The sequence below is a fragment of the Sus scrofa genome, chromosome 12 (genome assembly GCF_000003025.6).
Source record: "Sus scrofa isolate TJ Tabasco breed Duroc chromosome 12, Sscrofa11.1, whole genome shotgun sequence".
Taxonomy (NCBI): domain Eukaryota; kingdom Metazoa; phylum Chordata; class Mammalia; order Artiodactyla; family Suidae; genus Sus; species Sus scrofa.
The window spans coordinates 31,238,468-31,261,568 of record NC_010454.4 but is presented as its reverse complement, the minus strand read 5'-3'; the positions used below and the strand labels follow the sequence as shown (position 1 = coordinate 31,261,568).

General features: G+C 40.3%; 1 protein-coding gene across 3 annotated transcripts in view; it reads right to left on the bottom strand.

Moving 5' to 3' along the window:
* TOM1L1 (target of myb1 like 1 membrane trafficking protein) overlaps positions 1-23,101 on the bottom strand; it is a 63,697-nt gene that overhangs the window by 9,501 nt on the left and 31,095 nt on the right. For all 3 annotated transcript variants that reach the window (XM_021067247.1, XM_021067248.1, XM_005668945.3), the window contains 5 exons: positions 17,167-17,300; positions 10,088-10,148; positions 9,005-9,119; positions 7,612-7,708; positions 717-768 (listed from right to left, as the gene is read on the bottom strand). In XM_021067247.1, the coding sequence (XP_020922906.1) occupies positions 717-768; positions 7,612-7,708; positions 9,005-9,119; positions 10,088-10,148; positions 17,167-17,300 (459 nt within the window). The remainder of the gene's footprint in view (positions 1-716; positions 769-7,611; positions 7,709-9,004; positions 9,120-10,087; positions 10,149-17,166; positions 17,301-23,101) is intronic.

Sequence of the window (23,101 nt, the reverse complement as noted above, 5' to 3'; positions counted from 1 at the left end):
CCAAATGAATGGTGCCTGAAAGCCCTGTGTTGCAGAAAGGAGGCCACGACTAACTGTCTCTGTCTCTTGCTGTTGGTGAGATAAGACAAGGACTGAGAACTGCAGGACAGATTTAGAAATTTGGAGGTCTCTGGTGACCTTGACAGAGCTCTGTAAAGAGGTAGGAAGGAAAACGTGTCTGAAGTCTATCAGAGGATGGGAGGAAAGAAATTTGAGAGAGCGAATATAAACAGCTCTAAGGATTCTGATCCTTAACTATCTTTGTAATAGAAGTGAGACTCCAGGAGTTCCCATTGTGGCTCAGCAGAAACAAACCTGAGCAGCAGCCATAAGGATGAGGGTTTGATCCCTGGCCCTGCTCAGTGGGTTAAGGATCTGGCATGCTGCAAGCTGTGGCGTAGGTCACAGATGCGGCTCAAATCTGGCATTGTTGTGGCTGTGGCATAGGCCAGCAGCTACAGCTCTGATTCGACCCCTGGCCTGGGAACTTCCATAGGCCACAACTGCATACCTAAAATACAAAAAAGAAAAAAGAAGTGAGATTCCACTTACAAGAATAAAAAGATAATAAGAAAGGTCCTTCCAAGGGCTGCATCAACACACTATGAATATAAAGAAACTCTGAGCAGAACATGAGAATTAAGGAACAGGTGTTCCTTTTCAACCACGACAATCTGCTTCTTAGTGCACTGCCAGCGAAGGCCTTCATTACTTACATTCTCATATGCATGACTTGAGGCGAAATTATGGCTGGTCCTCTGGGCAAACCTAGGATAGTGTGATAACACAACATGATTACCCTACAGTAAGGACAAAAACGCAAAAAGTTTGTTTTTGAAATCCTGGGCTCACACCCTGATGGGTGCATCCAGGGCTGATCCCAACTGGATGCCAAAGAGGTTGAGACCTGAACACACAGTCTGCTGTCCAGAGCTTATACTGACTACGGGGTGGCACACATGTGGGACAGAAGGCACGTACAGCACTGCAAAGGCTTTGAGAATTAAACTGACATCAGAACCAAGGCACACAGAAGGCAGGCTGAAACTGTGCCATAAACCTCACGGGGTTGTTTGCCTACAAATTTTATCTACATTCTCAACAGGATTTCAGAAGGTCTCATAACATTGACAATGTCCAAGACATAATCCAAATTTACCATGCATATGAAGAACTGGGAAAATTTCAAATTGCAAAAGAAAAGACAGTTAACAGAGGTTGGTATCTAGAGGACACAGATGTTGATATTTTCTCATAATTTGAAAAGAGCATTACACAAATCCTTCAACAAGCAGCTGTGAACACTCTTGAAAAAAAAATAGAAAAACAAAGTCTCAGCAAAGAAACACAAGATTATAAAAGTAATTTTAGAATTGAAAAATGCAATAACTGAAATTAAGAAAAAATACAGAATGAGCTAAACAGCAAAAGAGGGATGAGACAGGAACCAGAATGAGAAAAGCAATAAACAGAACCCTATGGATCTATGAGAAAATGACAATAGGTCTAAAGTGTGTCATCAAGAGTCCCAGAAGAACAGTCGAAAGTGTGTAGTGCAGCACTATTTGCAATAGCCAAGACATGGAAACAACCTAAATGTCCATCGACAGAGGAGTGGATCAAGAAGATATGGTACATATACACAATGGAACTCAACCATTAAAAGGAAAGAAATACCGGCATTTGCAGGAACATGGATGGGCCTAGAAATTATCATGCTAAGTGAAGTCAGTCAGACAATGAGACACCAACATCAAATGCTTTCACTGACATGTGGAATCTGAAAAAAGGACAGAATGAACTTCTTTGCAGGACAGATACTGACTCACAGACTTTGAAAAACTTATGGTCTCCAAAGGAGACAGTTTGGGGGGTAGGGGGATGCGCTGGGGTGTGGGTTGGAAATCCTATAAAATTGGATTGTGATGATCATTGTACAACTATAAATGTAATAAATTGAGTAATTAAAAAAGAAAAAAGAAAAAAAGAATAAATTGAAGAAATAAAGGCTAAAAACTTCACAAATCTGGTGAAAGAGAAACCCACAGATTTAAGAAGTTCAATGTAGTAATTTGAGTGGTAGTTCCCAAAGAATTAAGTCATTGTCTTCATTCCTGGAACCTGTGAGTGTCACCTTATTTGGAAAAAGGGTCTTTGCAGATATAATTAAGGACCTTGAAATGAGATCATCCTGTATTACTTGAGTGGGCACTAAATCCAATGACAAGTAACCTCAAAACAGACAAGCAGGGGGAGATCTGAAACACACAGAGGGGCAGGCAATGTGAAGGTGGAGGCAGAAGAGGAGTGATGTGGGCAAAAGCCGAAGAAGCAAAGGAGTGCCAACACTTACCAGAATCTGGAAGAGGCAAAGAATGGCTTCTCCCTTCAGAGCCCTGGAGGGAGACTGGCCTTGCTAGCTTTCAGGTTTATAGCCTCCAGAACTCTAAGATAAGTTCCTGTGGTTTTAAACCACTAAGTTCATGGTAATTTTTTTTATAGTAGCCACAGGAAACAAACTCAGCAAACCCAAAAGACAGCCATGCCGAGACATATCAAGATCATACTTCTCAAAATTAGAAATAAAGTTCTTAAAAGCAGACAGAAAAAATAACACAGAGTCAATAGGGGAATAAGACTTTAAATGAACAGTGGCTTTCTCATTACAAGCCATTTAGGCCAGAAGAGACTGGCACAACGTTCAAAAACTACTGAAAGAAAAATCAACCCAGAATCCTAAATCCAGTGTGAACATCACTCAGGAACAAAAATGAAAAAAACAAACTCACATGAAATAAAAGTAACAGACTTTCGCTGTCGAAAGAACTTCTCTAAAATAATGGCTAAAGGAAGTTCTTCAGAGGAGAGTAATTGTACTAGAAGAAAATAAGAATAACAGAAATGGGTAAACAGACTATTCTGAGTCTGTAAGATACATTTGAGGCATACAAGCAAAAACTATACTATGGAAAAATAATTGTAGAAAATTACTGTATAATAATTATACATTGGTTGTGGTTTTTAATGTACATTATGTAATATATATAATAACTATAATATAAAGGGGAGAGAGAAGGTTTCTACATTCATGTCAAGTGGTAAAATACGTTTTAAGTAGGCTAAAAAATTTTAATTCCTAGAGCAACCAGTCCTGCCCTCCCTATATATAAACTACACAAACATACAAAATCATGTTGAAATGGAAGATTTAAAACATTCAAATAAAGTATGAAGGAAAGAGGAAACAAACAAAAAAAAAACGAACAAAAACCAAAAGGAACAAATAGCAAATTACACAATGGTACACCTACACCCAACCCTATTAAATGTAAATGGTTTAAACATACTAAAGACAGAAATTGTGAGAATACAGTAACAATGCATAATCCAATTTACATTATCTACAAGAAACTCACTTCAAACAGTGAAAAGTAAAAAGGTAGAAAAAGATATACCATGCAAACATTAATCAAAAGAAAGCTAGAGTGGCCCTATTAATATCAAAGTAAACATCAGGGCAAAGAAAATTACAAGGAACAAAGAGGGGTATTTCATAACAATAAAAGGGTCAATTCATCAAGAAGAGAACAATCCTGAATGCAACTGCACTTAATGACAGAGCTTCAAAATTCATGGAACAAACCATCTTACCCAATATTTTCTAGAAATATCACATACTGCATGATTCTATTCATATGCTATTGTCAAAAAGACAAACTATAATGATAGAGAACAAATTGGTGGTTGCTGGGGGTAGGAGGGTGTGACTATAAGGGAAGAGCATAAGAGAGTTTCGGGAGTGTAATGAACTACTTTAAATTCTGACTGTGGTTACATGAATCTATCTATCTATCTACCTACCTACCTACCTATAAAAATACACAAACCTGTATAAAAACAACAAAAAGAGTCAATTTTACCATAGGGAAAATGTTTAAATAAAATTAAAGTGAAGACAAGACAGGTACTGAAATCAGATCCACCTGAATATGAATCCTCTTTCTGCACTAGCTGGGCAACCTTCGGCAAGTTAATATTCCTCAGCCTTAGTTTCTTCACTCACACAATGAGAATGATAGGAGTACCTATCTCATAGACCTACTGGGAACACTAGTAAGTAATTAGTAAGCATTTCCTATTCTTCTTTAGCCTGTTACCTGATAACAAGTGGGCTATAAATATGACCTGTCACTTTATCCCATCATCATCATTGCTTTTCAAGGATCCTTTGTTATGAATAATTCCATCACTCATTTGTTCTGTGATGATAAACTGCAAACACAGAGGGGGTGAGAAAATCTCAAGACCATAAGGCATTTTGACGGCTGATTCTGCATCTCATATGGGATCTGTGGCATATGATTTAGCCCCTCATGCCTTAGGTAATTTTGGTACTTCAATTTCTGACACTGTAAAAAGCCGGACTAAAAATAGCTTTACTCATGTATAAGCTTTTTTTGAAAATTAGAAAAAACAGATACGAAAGGCATATTCTAGAAAAAAATATAGATGCCACACATTATATTTTATGAATTCTAAAAGCTATTATAATTATTTTGATAACTGGATCTTGGGTAGAAAATCATAATAGGGTTTCAAATCACTATCTTACGATTCACCAGAGATGCTTAAAAAAAATTTTTTTTTGGCTGCACCTGCAATACACAAGTTTCCAGGCCAGGGTCTGAACCTGAGCCGCAGCAATGGCAATGCTGAATCCTTAATGACCAGGCCACCAAGGAACTCCCAGAGATGCTTTTTAAAACTAAAGATTCCTTCTACTGAATCAGCGTTTCTGGGGGCCAGCAATTTTACTTTTTAATAGTCACCCAAGTGATTTTTATACACCTTAAAGTATGAGATCCACAAGACGACAGATTAAAATAATCAGCTATTAGCTAGGATCTGTCTAAAATTCACTGTATGAATTTCATTTTAGTTGTTTATTATTATTATTATTTTGCTTTTTTTTCAGGGCCGCACCTGCAGTACATGGAGGTTCCCAGGCTAGGGATCTAATCGGTGTTACAGTTGCTGGCCTATACCACAGCAATGTGGGATCTGAGCCCTGTCTGCAACCTACACCACAGCTCACAGCAACGCCAGATCCTTAACCCACTGAGCAAGGCCAGGGATCGAACCTGCAACCTCATGGTTCCTAGCCAGATGCGTTTCCACTGTACCATGACAGGAATGCCCACTGTGTGAAGTCTAGACAGATATTTTTTTGGTAATGGGATTTCATCTCTATGTTCAATCTTTTCTAACCAGGTTTACAGGATGAAGGAAAATGGAATCAGCGGCTTTAGACATGGTTTACTAAGCAACTTCACTGGTTTACTAAGCAACTTCACTGAAGTTGTACCTACACCATTTCAACTTTTACTTGCACCACAGGAATCAAGACTAGACAGCCACTGAGATGCTATTATGCCACAGAAATCTATCCTTTTTCTCTTACACTATTTTTATTTTTTGCTCTGCTTCTTCCCACTTAGATTTTCCTCTTTTCTCCTCCTACTGTCCCACTCCCTTTTTAATAAACTAAAAAATTATGTAAATCCATTGACCTCCACAGCCAAGATATGCTGTTGAGTGAAAGATAAAAGCAAAGGAGTTTCTGTCATGGCTCAGTTGGTTAACAAACCTGACTGGGAACCATGAGGTTGTGGGTTTGATCCCTGGCCTCGCTCAGTGGATTAAGGATCTGGTGTTGCCGTGAGCTGTGGTGTAGGTTGCAGATGCTGCTCGGATCCCACGTTGCTATGCTGTGGTGTAGGCTGGTGGCTGCAGCTCTGATTAGACCCCTAGCCTGGGAGCCTCCATATGCTGTGGGTGCGGCCCTAGAAAATACAAAAAAAAAAAAAAAAAAAAAGGTTCAGAACAGTGTGTAGAGTAGAGTATGCTGCCCTTTATTTAATAAAAGAGAAAAATCATTCATTTTCACACTTACCTAAAGATGCTTTGGAGGAGTTCCCGTCGTGGCGCAGTGGTTAACGAATCCGACTAGGAACCATGAGGTTGCGGGTTCGATCCCTGCCCTTGCTCAGTGGGTTAACGATCCGGCGTTGCCGTGAGCTGTGGTGTAGGTTGCAGACGCGGCTCGGATCCCGCGTTGCTGTGGCTCTGGCGTAGGCCGGTGGCTACAGCTCCGATTCAACCCTAGCCTGGAACCTCCATATGCCGGGAGCGGCCCAAGAAATAGCAAAAATAACAACAACAACAAAAAAGACAAAAAAAAAAAAAAAAAAAAAAAAAAAAAAAAAAAAAAAAAAAAAAAGATGCTTTGGAAAGATAAATAAGAAACTAATGAAAAGGCTCCCCGGGTGGGAGCAGGAATTACATAAGGGAGGGCAACAGGCAAGATGAGGATGGAAGTAAGATCAGGTATTGTCCTTGACATCTGTTTATATTGCTTTGATATCTAAATCATGGACATGTACTGCCTATTACCTAAAAAACATATATTTAAAAGGAAAAAAAATAGGCTTTGATGGAAGACAAATCCAACTTCTATTCATTTCTTTGCTATTTACTACTCTATCCTGCCTCTTCCTGACCTTAGGTAACCATGCTTTTTTCCAGTTTCTTTTGCATTCTTCTGTTTCTCTAAGCAAAGAGATACAAATATTAGAATTTATTATTTCTCATTTTCTCATACAAATGCAAGATAGTATACACGCACTACTCTGCACCTGTTTACACTTGATAATAAATACATTGATGACTGTCCCTCACAAAGAGGGCTTACTTTTTTCCTCAGCACTGTAATAATACATTGTGTAGATGGTTATTACACCATCTTCCAAACTAAAGGATGGTTGAGTTGTTTCTAATTATTAGCTCTTGCAGAAATGTTGTCAAGAATGATCTTGTAAAGACCTTGGTTTGCACAAGCATAAATTCCTAGGAATGAGATTGCAAGTTCAAAGGTAAATGCATTTATAATTTTAACAGATACTGCCACTTGCCCCCATAAGAACTGCATAAAATCTTCTAGCAGTTTAATTTATATTTCTGTAATTGTAAGGCTGAGCATTATTGAGCAAAAGTATGTTTTTAGGTAATTTGTATTTCTTTTTGTGCTACTAAATTGCCACATGATGTTGAGCAAGTTCTACTTTCTAAGTTTCAGCTTTCTTTTCTTGTAAAATAGGAATAATGATAACAGCACCGATCCAAGAACTTTCGCAAAGATTAAATGAAATAAAAAAAAAATAGCAAGTGCCTGCCACATAGGAAGTGCTCTGTAATCTATGTGTCCATTTCCGTTCCCCTCACTTTGTCACTGAATTTTCCCTACCTCCTGTTACCACTAAATTTACTGAAGGTTAGTATGATGTACCAAATGCCATACTAGGAAGTACATACAGCATTTCACAGAATCTTTATAAGAATGCTAGATTCTTGGAAGAAAAATGAAGCCTCATACTAGTTAAGTTTCTCATCCAAGGTCACACAGCTAATAAGAAGCAGTACTGAAATTCTAGATCAGTTATATGCAATTCCCAAAATTATATGAGATTGTCTTTTCAATTAAGTTATGTTTTCTTAAATATGAGGAATCAGAATGAGATGGCATTAGTTCTGGAGTACTACCGACATACTTACAAGGGTGTTTCTGTATTTTCCGAGGCTAGCAAATCTACCTGTGGATGAAGACTTGGTTTCAAGTTGTTTGTTACAACAGGGCTTGGAGAGCTGAAATCTAGAACACAAAACGTACTTGTTGTTTGGCTTTAAAACATTCTGTTAGTCAGTTCTGTTGGATTTTCCACAGTTAAAAAAAACACCACCAAATTAAAGAAACTGAGATAGCTCTGTCACCATAAAATCATGGGATTTCTACAAAGAGAAATTCAAAAACAATATTTATGGCATCTGGAAAGAGAGAAATGCCCTGCCACAAAGAAAAGATGTTGTAAAGGCAGCAGATATTATTGTATTGGGTTTTCTAAAACCCCGGCTGACTCAGAATGGAAGGGATTTTATGTCTTGTTCTGTCAAACACAAAAAGTAAAAAGCTCTGGTTATATACAGAGCTTCACCCTTACCTCCTCCAACTCTTAACTTCCCATAATCATGAGACATCCCAAAGCGAATAATTATTCCTCCACCTTCTGCCCACAAAATGCCTGATAAAACCTCAAGGAAGCTCTTCAATGTAACAGACTCCAAATATCCCACTGGTCTAAGCAAGCAGTCAACATTTTAGAAATGGGGGAAGTTTTAGGAAAACCACAAATTGAGTGAAACCAAGTATTATGATTCTGGAAAAAGCTGCTAACATGAAAACAAACTGATTTTAACTTGGCAGAAAATTCTGGATTTCAGCGTTTTTCATCATCCTTACTTTATAATTTCCCAAAACTCTCTGGGAAGGAGAGTTGGAGATAAGTAAGATAGATAAGGTACATCACCCTAAGCCTACAATGCAACCTGATTCATTTGCCTTCACAGAAATGCATTAAAGCAACCATTGCTCTCACTTTCTAAAGCAGGAAAGTCTCACAGGTCAGGTGGCTAAAAGGAGGCAGAACTGACATTTCAACTTGGACTTCTCTGACTCAAAAGCCTCTGTTTTGCCCTCTACATTTCACCACCAGAGGCCTCCTAATTCCTGATTATCTCTATCTGCACCAAATATTCCCTTACCTGATGCTGTAGTATGGCAGAGAAACCCAAAGATAATAGTGTGTGGGTTCAGAGTAGGTTTAAACATTGGCCATGGAGTTGAACAAGCTCTATAAGCAGGCCAGGTGAATTCCATGAGATTCTAAGGCAGTGTGATGAGTTTCAAGGACCTCCTCCCCCAGACACATCCTATTCCTGTTCTGGGTATGACCCCACTGTTTGCCAAGAAGTAATTACATCTCCTGATACAGTTCTCTGATATTCAAACTGACTTCCGTCCTTCTCGGGTTGCATTTAATCAAGAAAACAAGCAGAGCTGTTTCACATCAAGCTCTTCTGCTCATCTGAAAAGGCCCATGTGCTTATTTACTTAAGTCTGAAAGCTGAGCGTTCAGGGTGTTGAATTCTCCCAGAGTGGCCCTATGCATCAGAGGGCTGGGGCTTAGGTCGAGAAGATCGGAGGATGGGGCAGAAGGTTCACTGGTCTGAAAACAAAGCAAACAAGAACACAATTTAGAGGAGTTCCCATCATGGCTCAGCAGAAACGAATCTGACTGGTATCCATGAGGACGCAGGTTTGATCCCTGGCTTTGCTCAGTGGGTTAAGGATCTGGGGTTTCCATGAGCTGTGGTGTAGGCTGCAGATGCAGCTTGGAGCCCACGTTGCTGTGGCTGTGGTGTAGGTTGGTGGCTATAGCTCTGATTCGATCCCTAGCCTGGGAACCTTCATATGCTGCCAGTGTGGCCCTAAAAAGACAAAAAAAAAAAAAAAAAAAAAAAAAAAAAAAAAAAACAACCATAATTTAGAAAAAACTATGTCAGGCAGTTTATCATGCCTTTCTCCCCAGAGACTTTCCTTTGGAGAAAGGAAGGTCCTATTTGGAGGTATCTTAAAGGGGAAGTCTCCACTCAATAGGCAACGTGAGTACTAATCCTATCTCACCACTGACATGGGTCCCTGCCTAATAAGACTTCTTATGACTTATCAATAATTCAATAACATCAAGTTGGGAGTTCTTGTCATGGCTCAGTGGTTAACAAATCCACTTTGGATTTAACCACAGGAACGATGAAGTTGCAGGTTCGATCCCTGGCCTTGCTCAGTGGGTTAAGGATCAGGCGTTGCCGTGAGCTGTGGTGTAGGTTGCAGATGTGGTTTGGATCCTGAGTTGCCATGGCTCTGGTGTACACCAGCAGCTACAGCTCCGATTAGATCCCTAGCCTGAGAACCCCCATATGCCACAGGAGCGGCCCTAGAAAAGACAAAAAGACAAAAAAATAATGATTCAATAACATCAAGTTATTAAAGCAAATGTTCTACACTACCAAAACCACCCCAATCATTAAGGCACGTCTCCACTTTTTCAAGACTTGTTTTAGGTAAGCCTTGCTCCTTACTGTACAATTTGTAAAATTTTAAATTGTTTATTTTATAAAATTTCTATCCACTTACATTGGCATCTTCCCTCTGGCTCTTATTTTGCTCCAGAATCCTTTGTTGGTTTCGAGTAAACCTGTTTGAATTAACAAAATGCTAAGTACTTAAAAGAAAACAGGTATGAAAATGCTGTAATATTTAACAGGCAATTAATATGCAAATATTTAGGAATAATCAGCTTTATCCCCAATCAATACCCAATAAAGTACTTTAGTAACTTTTCCCCAATTTCTAAAGGTAATAATGCCTTTAGAAAAAAATGGACAAATATTACAAATATTAATAATTCCGTCACCCAGATATGGTCTCTATTAACATTATGATGTATTTCCTTCTAGTATTTTCTTCTGTAAGTTATCTATTTTAAACTTAGTTGAAATTATACTTTATATAATTCTATATCCTAATTCCATTAGGCTGTGAGCATTTTTCTAGTTATTCAGAAATGTAACATTTAGTGGTTGCATAGTTTACTTTATAATTATGAATATTTAAAAATCCTCCTTATTCTTGAGTTCCCGTTGGGGCTCAGTGCTTAACGAATCTGACTAGAAACCATGAGGTTGTGGGTTCAATCCCTGGCCTCACTCAGTGGGTTAAGGATCTGGCATTGCTGTGAGCTGTGGTGTGGCTCACAGATGTGGCTCGGATCTGGCATTGCTGTGGCTGTGGCGCAGGCCGGCAGCTATAGCTCTGATTAGACTCCTAGCCTGGGAACCTCCACATGCCACAAGTGCGGCCCTAAAAAGCAAAAAAAAAAAAAAAAAAAAAAAAAAAATTCCTTATTCTCAAATATTCATTTCCAGTTTTGCCAAAATTATCATTTTTCCATGAAACTCACATATACTTAACTTTCATCTTTATAAGATACTGACACCTAAAAACACTGACCTTTTATAATTTTGTTTATTTTAATTTAATTTTATTGGAGCAGAGCTGATTTACAATGTTGTGTTAGTTTCAGGTGTACAGCAATATGAATCAGTCACTCATATGAATATATCCATTCTTTTTTCCCATATAGGTTATTAAAAACTATTGAGTAGATTTTCCAGTGTTATACAGTAGGTTCTTCCTAATCATCTATTTTGTACAGTAGTGTGTGTATGTTATTCCCACACTCCCAATTCTTCTCTCCCCACAATGCTTGCACCTATGGTAACCATAAAATTGGATTTGAAATCTTTGAGTTGGTTTTTGTTTTTTAAATAAATTCTTTTTACAACTCTGTTTTAATTTTACATTGCTTGTACATTGTGGGTAAAGGAGGAGGAGTTAAATAAATGAGAAAATAGGTTTGAAAGAATAGTGAAGTTGAAGGCAGAAATCCAAGGTGTAACCATCAGCATTATTAAGTAACTGTAAGACTATGCATATAATCCTCAATTCTCCATCTACTCAAAGAGAAGAGCAACATTTGAACCATTTCCTTAGAAAGTTATTCTCAAGGGCAAGATACAGACAGACAGATAACACAGGTAGGTGAAGGTGGAAATGTTTTGCAAACCAACTGTTGCTTCAGAAACACACAGTATTACTATTACGACACATTGACTCCGTGAACCTAAACACTTTAAAGTATAAAAGCTTACACTGAATTAGAACATGCACTTAGGGAGTTCCTGCTGTGGCACAGTGGGTTAAGAATCAGAATGCAGCAGCTCAGCAGCTCAGGTCACTGCAGAGGTGCAGGTCTGATCCCCAGCCCAGCACAGTGGGTTAAAGGATCCAGTGTTGCCACAGTTATGGCACAGGTCACAGCTACAGCTCAGATTCAATCCCTGGCCTGGGAACTTCCATATACTGTGGGTGCAGCCATTTTACAAAATTAAAATAAAAAAATAATTTAATAAAAAGAGGAGTTCCTGTTGTGGCTCCACATTACGAACCCGATGTATCCACGAGAATGTGGGTTCGATCCTTGGTCTCACTCAGTGGATTAAGGATCTGGTGTTTCTGCAAGCTGTGGCATAGGTCGCAGGTGTCACTCGGATCTCAAGTTGCTATGGCTGTGGCATAGGTCGGCAGCTGCAGCTCTGATTCGACACCTAGCTAGGGAACTTTCATTTGCCGCAGATTCAGCCTTAAAATAAAAAAAATAAATAAAAACAAATAAGAATATGCTCACATGCACTTAGGTTGAAGGATCTTTCTAACACGTGCTTCTTCCTCAATCTATCCATGGTATTGCTTCTGTATGCTAGTTAGTTACGTGCAAGGTATGAAAACCTTCACGAATCAAGCCTTGGGTAACAAATTTCTGTTTCTTTATTTCCATGACTATTCCCTGGATGTAATGAGAGGAGTCTTTGAGGGATGGTGGAATAGGGTGAGCATACGCTGCCTGTAGAATGGATATGAATATTTGGGGAACAGAGGGCAGACTGTGGTAAGCAGAATGACTGTACCATGCCCTGCCCCCAAAGATATCCACATCCTAATGAATGGAACAGTGGATATGGTAGGTTAGATGGCACATGGAGTGAAGGTTGCCAGAAGTGCTTTAATAGGTAGATTATCCTGGACTATACAGATGAACCCAAAGTAATCACACAGGTCCTTAAATGTGGAAGAGTAAGACAGATGAGGAAGCAAGAGCGCTATAGTGCAAGAAGGACCTGATCAAAAAATGTTGGCTTTGTAGATAGAGGAAAGGCATTAGGAGCCTAGGAAAGTGGCAGAGATTGCACAAAGCAAGGCAATAATTCTCCTCTAGAGCCTCCAAAAAGGAACGCAGCTCTGCCAACACTTTCCTGATAACCCAGTGAGACCACATCAGATTCTTACAGAACTGTAAGAGGGTAAGTTTCTGGTTGTTCTAAGGCATGAAGTGTGTGTAGTAATTTGTTACAGCATCCCACAGGAAACTAATACATCCGTCTAGTTATCTTTTCAAGAGGTGAGACTTTTTCTCTGAATCTTAAGATGTGCTTCTGTCTCCCAATTTACTGCAGTTGTTTTTGGCACCCATGGTTCCAAGCGGAACCAGAAAAAGCTGTTCACAGAGGTTATACAATCTACTGACATGGAGGCGAAATAAATACACATTCCCCTTCACAGGAAGCTTTGAGTAAGTGGTCTTATGGTTTGTAACAGAATTTTCCAAAATGAAAACTAGATGTCAGTACTCTACTGAAAACCACGTGGTTCCCCTTAGCTATCTTCCCACTTCCAAAGATTTATTTCAACGAAAAAGAAGGGCACGGATTGTGAGAATTTGTTCAGTAGTAAGAGAATATGGTCATGGGGTTCACATCCCTCACTTGGTGCTCTGTTGTCTTCAGAGAACGGCCTCCTTCCTAGACAATGAGACAGTGAAGGAAAGAACTTATTTCACAACTACTGGTTCTGCTTCCCTGATCCTCTTGGTCCTCACGATCGGTGGTAAAAAAGTCTGGACAATAAATTAAAAGTCTCAGTGGGACATTAGCAGGGAGAAGGACAAGAAATTAATATTTAATGTCACAATGTGTTATCACTCAGCTATGTGCTTTTGTATATATTACTGCATTTTTTTTTTTTTTTTTTTTTTTGGCTTAGACCTGGGCATGTGAAAGTTCCCCGGGCCAGGGATCAAACCTACACTGAAGAAGTGACCTAAGCCAAAGCAGTGATGCTGGATCCTAAACCCGCTGAGCCAACAGGGAACTCCCTACACATTATTACATTTGACAAAAAACCAAATACACAAACCCCCTCCAAACAGGTAATCTTCTTTAATAAACAGGAAAAGGCTTAAGTCTTAAAAACATTTAGCAATTTGTCCAAAATCATCAGCAAGGTTTGAATTTGGGCCTGTTCACCTGTCACACTGGTCCCTTGCTCATCAGCTGGTGGAAAATACAGCCACTAATTCCCAGGAATTCACAACAGAAGGGGTTCTAAAACTTCTTTACAGAATTCCTTGGTGGCCTAGTGGTTAAGGATCAGGCATTGTTGTTGCTGTGGCTCAGATCACTGATGAGGTGTGGGTTCGATCCCTGGTCTGGGAAATTCTGCATGCTGCAGGCGTGACCAAAAAAAAAAAAGAAGTCACTTTAACTAGGAGGAACACCTCTGGTATTTAGTGAATAGGAGCCACATAAGGGAAAACTGTCCTACCCAAAATGCCAATACAACTCCTCTTTGAAACAAGGATCTAGAAAATTTGGGGGGGAACTCAGAGGTTCCAGAATTTCTATACTAGGAAGGCCTAGGGAGAGATGTACCTGAAACTATGTTTTTATATGACATTTTACATTAAGAATAAGGAGAAAGCCACCTGCCAGTCAAAGCACTGTTTCTTGGGGCTGGATTCTAGGTGCTGGCTCTCTCCCTGGACCTGCTGTACTTTCCCAGAGCTTCACAAACCGGATGTGCTACTGCCTGCTCCTGGTTTAGTCATCTCTTCCTCATCCCGTAGTTCTCAGCTTAAATGGTACTTCCTTATAAAAGCTGAATTTCCTCCCTTCTCCTGACCTAGATTAGGCCTGGCTGTTAGTCTCACAAATAGATCTCCTGTACTTTTGGTTTACTGCATTTATTTCACTTCCCAAGTGTGTGTGTGTGTGTGTGTGTATGTGTGTGTGTGTATGATTGATGCTGTATTCTTGACTATAGATTCTAAGACTAATACTTTAATGAATGAATGAGTTAGAAACAACTTAAATGCCTCATAAGTGAAATATGAAACATGGATGATTATACAGCTATTAAAAAGAATGGTTTAAACCTAAACCATTGACTGATGAATGGATAAAGAAGATGTGGTACACGTGTACACACACACAAATATTATGTGGCTATGAAAACTAATGAAATAATGCCATTTGCAGCTACGTGGATGGACCTAGAGATTATCACACTAAGTGAAGTAAGTCAGAAAGAGAAAGACAAATATCATATGATATCACTTATAGGTGGAATCTAAAATATGATATAAATGAACCTATCTATGAAATAGAAACAGACTCACAGACATAGAAAATAAACCTGTGGTTGCCAAGGGAGGGGGTTAGGGGAGGGATGGATCGGGAGTTTGGGATTGGCAGATGCAACCTAGTATCTATAGTATATATAAGATGAACAATAAGGTCCTACTGTACAGCACTGGGAATTATATTCAAAATTCTGTGATAAACTGTAATAGAAAAGAATATGAAAAGGAACATTATAACTGAATCACTGTGCCATAAGGCAGAAATTAACACAACATTGTAAATCAACTATACTTAAATAAAATTTAAAAAAATAATAATTTCGCAAAAACATTTAGAACACAGGAGACACAAATATTTGTTATACAGCACAGAAAATCAAGGAAGAAACAAAAGTATATGTTCTTTAATGATCACAAATATAAAAAAAGTTTAGAAAAAATCTAAAATATTAAAAATAAAATGATGAATATAGTCAACTCTCCGTATGCACAGGTTCTGTATCTGTGGGCTCCTCATCCAAGAATTCAACTAAACATGGATTGAAAATACTCGAAAAAGAAAAAAAAATTCTAGAAAGTTAAAAAGGAAACTTGAATTTACCATGCATGGGCAAGTATTTTACATAGCATTTACACTGTATTTAAAACTATTTACATAGCATTTACATCTATTAGGTTATAAGTAATCTAGAGATGAGGTAGAGTATATGGGAAGAGGCATATAGGTTACAAGGCAAATACTACCATTTTACGTAAGGCACTTGAGCATCTGGATTTTGGTATCCTTCGGGGGTCTTGGAATCAATCCCTTGCAGATAGTGAGGGATAACTGCGTTAAAAATTTCTGCCTTTGGAGTTCCCATTGTGGTGAGCAGAAACGAATCTGACTAGTATCCATGAGGACACGGGTTCAATACCTGGCCTCGCTCAGGGTGTTAAGGATCCAGTGTTGCTATGAGCTGTGGTGTAGGTCACAGACAAGGCTCAGATCCCATTGCTATAGCTGTGGCATAGGCCGGCAGCTACAGCTCCAATTTGACCCATAGCCTGGGAACTTCCATATGCTAGAGGGTAGCCCTAAAAAGTAAAAAAAAACAAAATTTGCCTTCATACTTTTCTGAACAGATTTAATTAATTAATTTATTTATTTGTCTCTTTTTAGGGGCGCACCTGCAGCATATGGAGGTTCCCAGGCTAGGGGTTGAATCGGAGTTGCAGCCTCTGGCCTATGCCAAAACAATAGCAACATGGGATCTGAGCAGTGTCTGCAACCTATACCACAGCTCACGGCAATGCCAGATCCTTAATCCACTGAGTGAGGCCAGGGGTCAAACCTGCATCCTCATGGATACTAGTTGCGTTTGTTAACCACTGAGCCAAGATGGGAACGCCCCAGATTTTTTTTTTTTTTTTTTTGTCTTTTGTTGTTGTTGTTGTTGTTGTTATTGTTGCTATTTCTTGGGCCGCTCCCGCAGCATATGGAGGTTCCCAGGCTAGGGGTTCAATCGGAGCTGTAGCCACCGGCCTACACCAGAGCCACAGCAACGCGGGATCCGAGCCGCGTCTGCAACCTACACCACAGCTCACGGCAACGCCGGATCCTTAACCCACTGAGCAAGGGCAGGGATCGAACCCGCAACCTCATGGTTCCTAGTCGGATTCGTTAACCACTGCGCCACGACGGGAACTCCCCCAGATTTTTTTTTTGTAATCAATGTTCATATGCAGAATTTCCTCACTGACTGCTCTGGTTTTGTAGAGACTATTTTCTCCATATGAATATCCTCCCCTCTTCTCTTAACCATTTCCAAGTTGTTCTCCACATTAAATTTAGGGTAAAGCTCACTTTCACTAAGACACTTTATGTCATTCATTTATTTGAGAGCCTATAATGTGCTCACAGACAATATTCATGAATAGGATTCACGGCCAGCTCACACATCCATCTGTGGCCATCACTTATGCGGCCCTCACACTGCTGAGGCACACGCCTGTCCCTGCAGGCCTGTATCACAGGCTCCCAGGAACAGGATTCTCTCTACGGGGAAGAAGGCAGGGCTGATCTGGAACTTGTTCTTGCTCTTTCTGAGTGTCCACCAGAAGGACTCTAGGAACACTGAGTCCTCCAGGGACAACAGCACTGGAGAAGGGCTGGGGAGGGCACACCCCTGCTCACCTCTCACACCCAAGGATGGCGTTATTCAAATCCTCATTCACTTGAATTAATTCAACAGTGACATCTTCATTCTCCACCACCACGAGCAGGTCCATGATCCTCTCCTGCATCTCCCGACCTGTCTTATAAAGTTTCTGTCAAAGAAAGGAGAGAGATTTCTTCTTCCATGCTTCAAACACCTGACCTGCCAATCTGTACACTCCTGCGACCACCTCCATGATGAGCCACCTATGCAAGATTACCAAAGCATTTAACGATGGACAGCTCATTTTCCCTCTATCAGAAGGATAGCAGAATGATAGTCTCTTCTAAAAATCTAAATAGGCACCATAAGGCAATGAGGTACAGTGCACGTAATGCTTGACTAGAAATGCGAAGTGGTGTACAGGAATTCTAGATGTACTGCTTACTAGCTGTACTGTGTTAGGAAAAAAAAATCACTTTCCCAAATCTCATTTTACTCACTTGGTAAGTGAAAAATATACGACTTGCCACATCTACCTCAAGGGGTGATGTAAAAATCAAATGAGATGTGTATAGTGAGGAACTCTATAACTACAAAGCACTAAAACAAAATTGGTGTCCTGTGTAGTAATGGAAGAAAGAAGTCATTAAAATGCATTTATAGCAGTGTAATTTTCTTATTATGTTTTACTTAAACATGTGAAGTTTATAGTTACAACATCACATTCCAACGTAAGCTGAACTGTGATTGAAAAACGAGTCATCAATATCATCCTTATTTGGACTGCCTAGAATCACTCTATTACAAGAACGCCACTCCCTAAACCAGCTTTTTCTTATTAGCATCGCAGGCACCTAGAGTAGATTTAAACTAATTCAGAATCACCAAGCCTGAGAGTTTGGGCATTTACATTTTTTAATGAGCATCTCCAAATGTTTCTTATGTACAGTGACATTGGAAAACTGCTACATAACAACTTACTTTCCTCTTAGGCAAGCCTCCAATAAGCCTGAGAAGCATAAAACTAATAATACTAATTCCTTCAAACCCACTTTGGCTAGAATTTGTTCATGTAATAGTACCTTAACATCAGGCAAAATACAGGGAAATTCCCCTTTCAAAATGAATTACAGCAAGTTCTATTACATTACCTGATCTTTTCCCTCAAGACAGGTAGACCCGCTGAAAAACTTATGCTTCACAAAGCCATTTAGAATCTCAGACAATGTATCATAAAATTTCTGAAAGGAAATCTCTAAATAAATAAATCAAGCCACTACTATCTGGCATTTAAACTCAGAGGTAAAAAGCCACCACACCTCCACAAAATCTTAAAAAATAAAATTCAGAAAACAAGAAAAGGAAAAGGAAAAAAAACAGGTGAGAGAGACAGATGACAGACTTTGGGTTTTTATACTCTATTGCACGACCAGAAAAACTGTCTGGTTCCTAACGACGTGGTCACTGTCAGCAGCAGCTGACAAACATTTTTTTAAAGGCCCAGATATTAAATATTTTCTGCTTTGTGGGCCACATGGTCTGTGTTGCAACTATCCAGCTCTGCCATTTGTTCACAATATGCAGATAGGTGGGTGTAGTCATATCCCAATAAAACAGGTAGTGGCTAAATCTGGCTCACTTATGGGCCTCTGGTGTAGCACAATGAGAAAAAGACTTTAGACTCAGTAGACCAAAGGCCTCTCCCATGTAATATACCTGATGTGGGTGGGATTTGGTTAAAATTTAGCCTCAGTGTATTTTTTCATCTATAAAACAAGGATAACAATCATCTTGTAGGCTTTTTTTTTTTTCCACACACCACACATGAGGAAGTTCCTGGGCCGGGGATGGAACCTGTGCCACAGCAGTGACAATGCCAGATCCTAAATCTGCTGTGCCACAAGGGAACCTCTTGCAGAGGTGTAAGAATAGAGAATGATGCAGTTGAAACCTCATCGTGTCTGGTATACAGGGCAGTCAATGAATGTAGTATGGTTGCCTAAGGAAGTATCACGAGCAGCTAAACTAGCTAATACATTCCTGTAATACCTGTGCCTTTACCTAGGACCTGATGCTAAACAAGGAAAAAACCGAGAACAACATTTGTTATAACCCCATGACGAATAAGAACTCCTTCTTTATTCCTTCGTTCTCCTTCCTGCTCACTGACAGTCTTGCTAGAACAATGTCAAGATCAAGGAAATACAATGGCTGTTAGACGCCTATGACAAAATGTAGAAATAGGTTTGAAGTGAATGTGCAGCCAACATCAATAGCACCCAGTCACATGAAGACCATTCCTTTGCCCTTTTAAGAGACAGACGGAATGGAAACATGAAAGGAGCACCACATTTCTCAGCAGATTTGCAAAGCAGAATCTGAAAAACCTCTTCAAAAGCCGACGCTCTCTGATCTTTGCAATTGATGTCTGTCTCAGAGGAGGGCCAAGCCACCTGGAAACAGCGGAGACCAGGCACCATGGTCCAAAAGGAAGGGTCAGAAGTTCCCTACAGCAGGCACTTGCAGGGATGCGGATGTGGGGAGCCAGGGGGAGTAAGTCTAAACAGGAAGGAGCAGCTGCTGGCGCATATGCCCATTGCAGAGGCCCGGGAACTGCCTCCCTTTACATCACATCAAAGCAAAGGCAGGCTTCTAAGTTAAAGTGAATTTAACAATCAATTCCAAAGGCTTTGGAGCAAAACAAAAAGGAGGTCATTAAGAGCCTCCTCTTCGGACATCCAGATGCTTCCACTCTTTCTCAGAGCACTCAGGAATTAAGGAAGAAGATTTCCCATACTTTCAACTCCAACTGCCATTGTCCCACATTCACCAACAAAGGGCAACTCAATAAAAAGTACCTGGATGGATCTCTTGAAAAAGTTGTAACAGGAAGAAATGTGTTAGCTTGGCAGCCTTCTCTGGAAATAACATCTGCCTGGCACTGCTGCTATAACACATCTCTCTCCAGGACCTCCCACAGACAGCAAGAGAAGGTCCCTATATACTCAAAATCAAAACTGCTCTGTTCACCCTAAAACCGAACATTCTTCAGCATAACTTGCTCATATAGTCTCCTCTTTCTTTTACAGGCCTCCACTGAATGAATGACATTAACTGTTAACATAAGCCTCCAGAGAATCATTAGCTTATGAGAACCCTTCCAACTCTTTTTCCTATCTAAATATTATCAATATCTTCAATAACTCCTTGGCCCGTCTTTTGTCCTAAGTCATTAATTCTTCAACAGAGAATCGATATATTCAGTTTGACAGACATTTAATGAACGTCCTCGGTGTAAAAAACATATACTCTAAATCTGCACAGTTGTATAGATTTACAAGTAGAGGTCTTATTTACTGTCGTCCAAGTTGCTTCCATCTAGCTAGGGAACTAATACCCACATGGAAAGACAACAGGCTAGCCACTCACACTAGAAAGTCAGTCCTGGGTTCAAAATGAGAAACGAGTGCTACACTGCATGGAAGGTGGCCTTAGGAGGACAAGGTTCCACTCCAGCTCCATCCTCACTCACCACTGTGTGAACAAAACACCCCCTTTCTGAATATAAGGCCTCATCTGTAAAGGGAGATGGTCTCCAAGGCACCGAAAGTCCCTTCCACTGTGAATGCCTTACAAGTCTCTGAACTGGAAAGACAGTAAGAGTGGTCCTGGCAGGATGACTCGTGTTTTCTTTGGCCACGCCCATGGCCTGCAGAAGTTCCTGGGCCAGGATTGAACCCCAGCAACAGCAGTAACAGAGCCACAGCAGTGACAACACGGGACAGGATGACTTTATTTCACTCTCAAGTTTTTTTTTTTTTTTTCTTTAACTAGTTACCAATTATTCTCATAGTACTAAATTTTAGATTTTAAACTTCTCTAATAAATGAGAGTAAGGCTTTCTCTAGTTGTGCTCTCAAAATCTAAAACTAAAACATCCTCTTCTTTTTCTGGGTCTAGGCAAAAACTGGCTAAGACTAAAATGAGAGGTAGCAGAGAAAGTCAGTGACTCAAGGTAAGGGTAAGGTGGTTCAGAGCCAAGTACACAATGTCTAGAAAGCAAATCCAAGAACAGGTGGCTACATTTCATTCCTGTGACCAGAACAGATACTTTCAACCCATTGCAACACTCATTAGACTGGATATGGCCCCAGAATCTTTGTATTCTGGCAAACCAAAAGAAATCTTGACTCTGCCTCTAATGAAGATCAAAGTCCAGGAGCAACACAGGAGAGGAAAAGTGTCTTTCACCAAAATAGTTTTATTGCCTAAGGGTCTAACAAAGTGAAGGAGCCCTGAGAATCTGCAGGGCTTCAGGATCTGTTTAGCACAGATTGGAGGAACAGAGAGGGGATTCCAAATAAGTATACTGGATTTCAGACGGAGGGAAACAGACGGGGGATGCAGTCCAAATAAACAGAACAGCTGCTAGTAGGTTTGTGCCAATAGACAAAACAGGAAGTGATTCCAAGGATAGAGGCTGCTTTTAATGTTAACAAATTGCATATAAGACTGTGATCATTGGTAAAGTGTATATACAAGAAGAGCCAAGAAATTTTTTTTTCTTTTTATGGCTGCACCCCGTGGCATATGGAAGTTCCCAGGCTAGGGTCCAATCGGAGCCGCAGCTGCCAGCCTACACCACAGCCGCAGCAACACCAGATGTGAGCTACATCTGCGACCTACACCCCAGCTCACAGCAATGCCGGATCCTCAACCCACTGAGCAGGGCCAAGGATCAAATGAGTATGCATCCTCATGGATATTAGTCATGTTCTTAACCAGCTGAGCCATAACAGCAACTCCCAGAGCCAAGAAAGTTTGAGTGGAGACTTTTCCTATGGGCTGGACGCCTTTCTTTGCCTTCCAGATCCACCATCCACACACTCTGCCCTGCCCTGTGCCCTCGGGGCCAGCCCACAGGGAACACACATTAGGTCCCCTGCCCTCTCACAGCTGACTGGGTTCAGCTGGCAGGAAATGGGCGAAAGGAGGAGGGTGAGGTCTGAGTGTTTATTATCTTCATTCCTTCCACCAAACGCACTGCTACTCTCAAGGCTCCCTTTCTCACATGATTCTTCCCACTGAATTCTGGCCAAAGTTCCCTCTTGCCTATTTATGCCTAGAGATATAAGCTAGTAGCTCAGGGTAACGAACTAGCTCCTGTCATTTCTCTGAACCCTGTGGTATCTCACCCAATAAACAGTACCTTGATTAAACTGTCTTCAAATTACCCAAATGGAGCCTGCCATCTGTTTGACTGATAAACCCTATAAGGCATGGAACAAAGTAATTAAAATAGAATGATACCAACACAGGAATAGACAAACAGATCAAACCACGAGAATAGCCGCTAGAAAGGCATCCTTGCATCAGAATACAGAATATGATTAAGAGGTGTCTGAAATCAGTGGAGAAGGTATATACACTGTTGATAAATGTTATTTGGACAACTAGTCATCTAATTGAAACAGATAAATCAAGGTAAAGTCTCTAACTCAAACCAAGGCTAAAGATGCTAATATTAAACCACATAAAATCAAGGGAAAACCCATGAATGTATTAAAGATATTTTTCTTGAGTGATTCTATCATGCAGCCCTGCTCTGGGCAGGGAACTTGAGCTGTAAACAAGACAAGCCTGTGGAGTGTCCATTCTAGCAGGCAAAGGCAGCTGCACAAATATGCAGGAAAAGCATCAGTGTGCTGGGCAGAGGATGAAATGGGGGTGTCACAGGAAAGTGGCTGACTTTGGACTGGGAAGCCAGAGAAGACCCCTCCAAGGAGGTAACATACAAAGTTGGCATGATGAGACAAAGCTGGCCATGGGAAGACAGGGGAAGCATAAGAGTCAAGGGTAAAACAGCTCCCCTGCAAGAATGAACTCAGTGTGTCCAAGAAACAGGAAAGTGGCCGGTATGGCTGGACCAAGGAGAGCACACGTGCTGCAGAAGGAAAGGTGGGCAGGAGC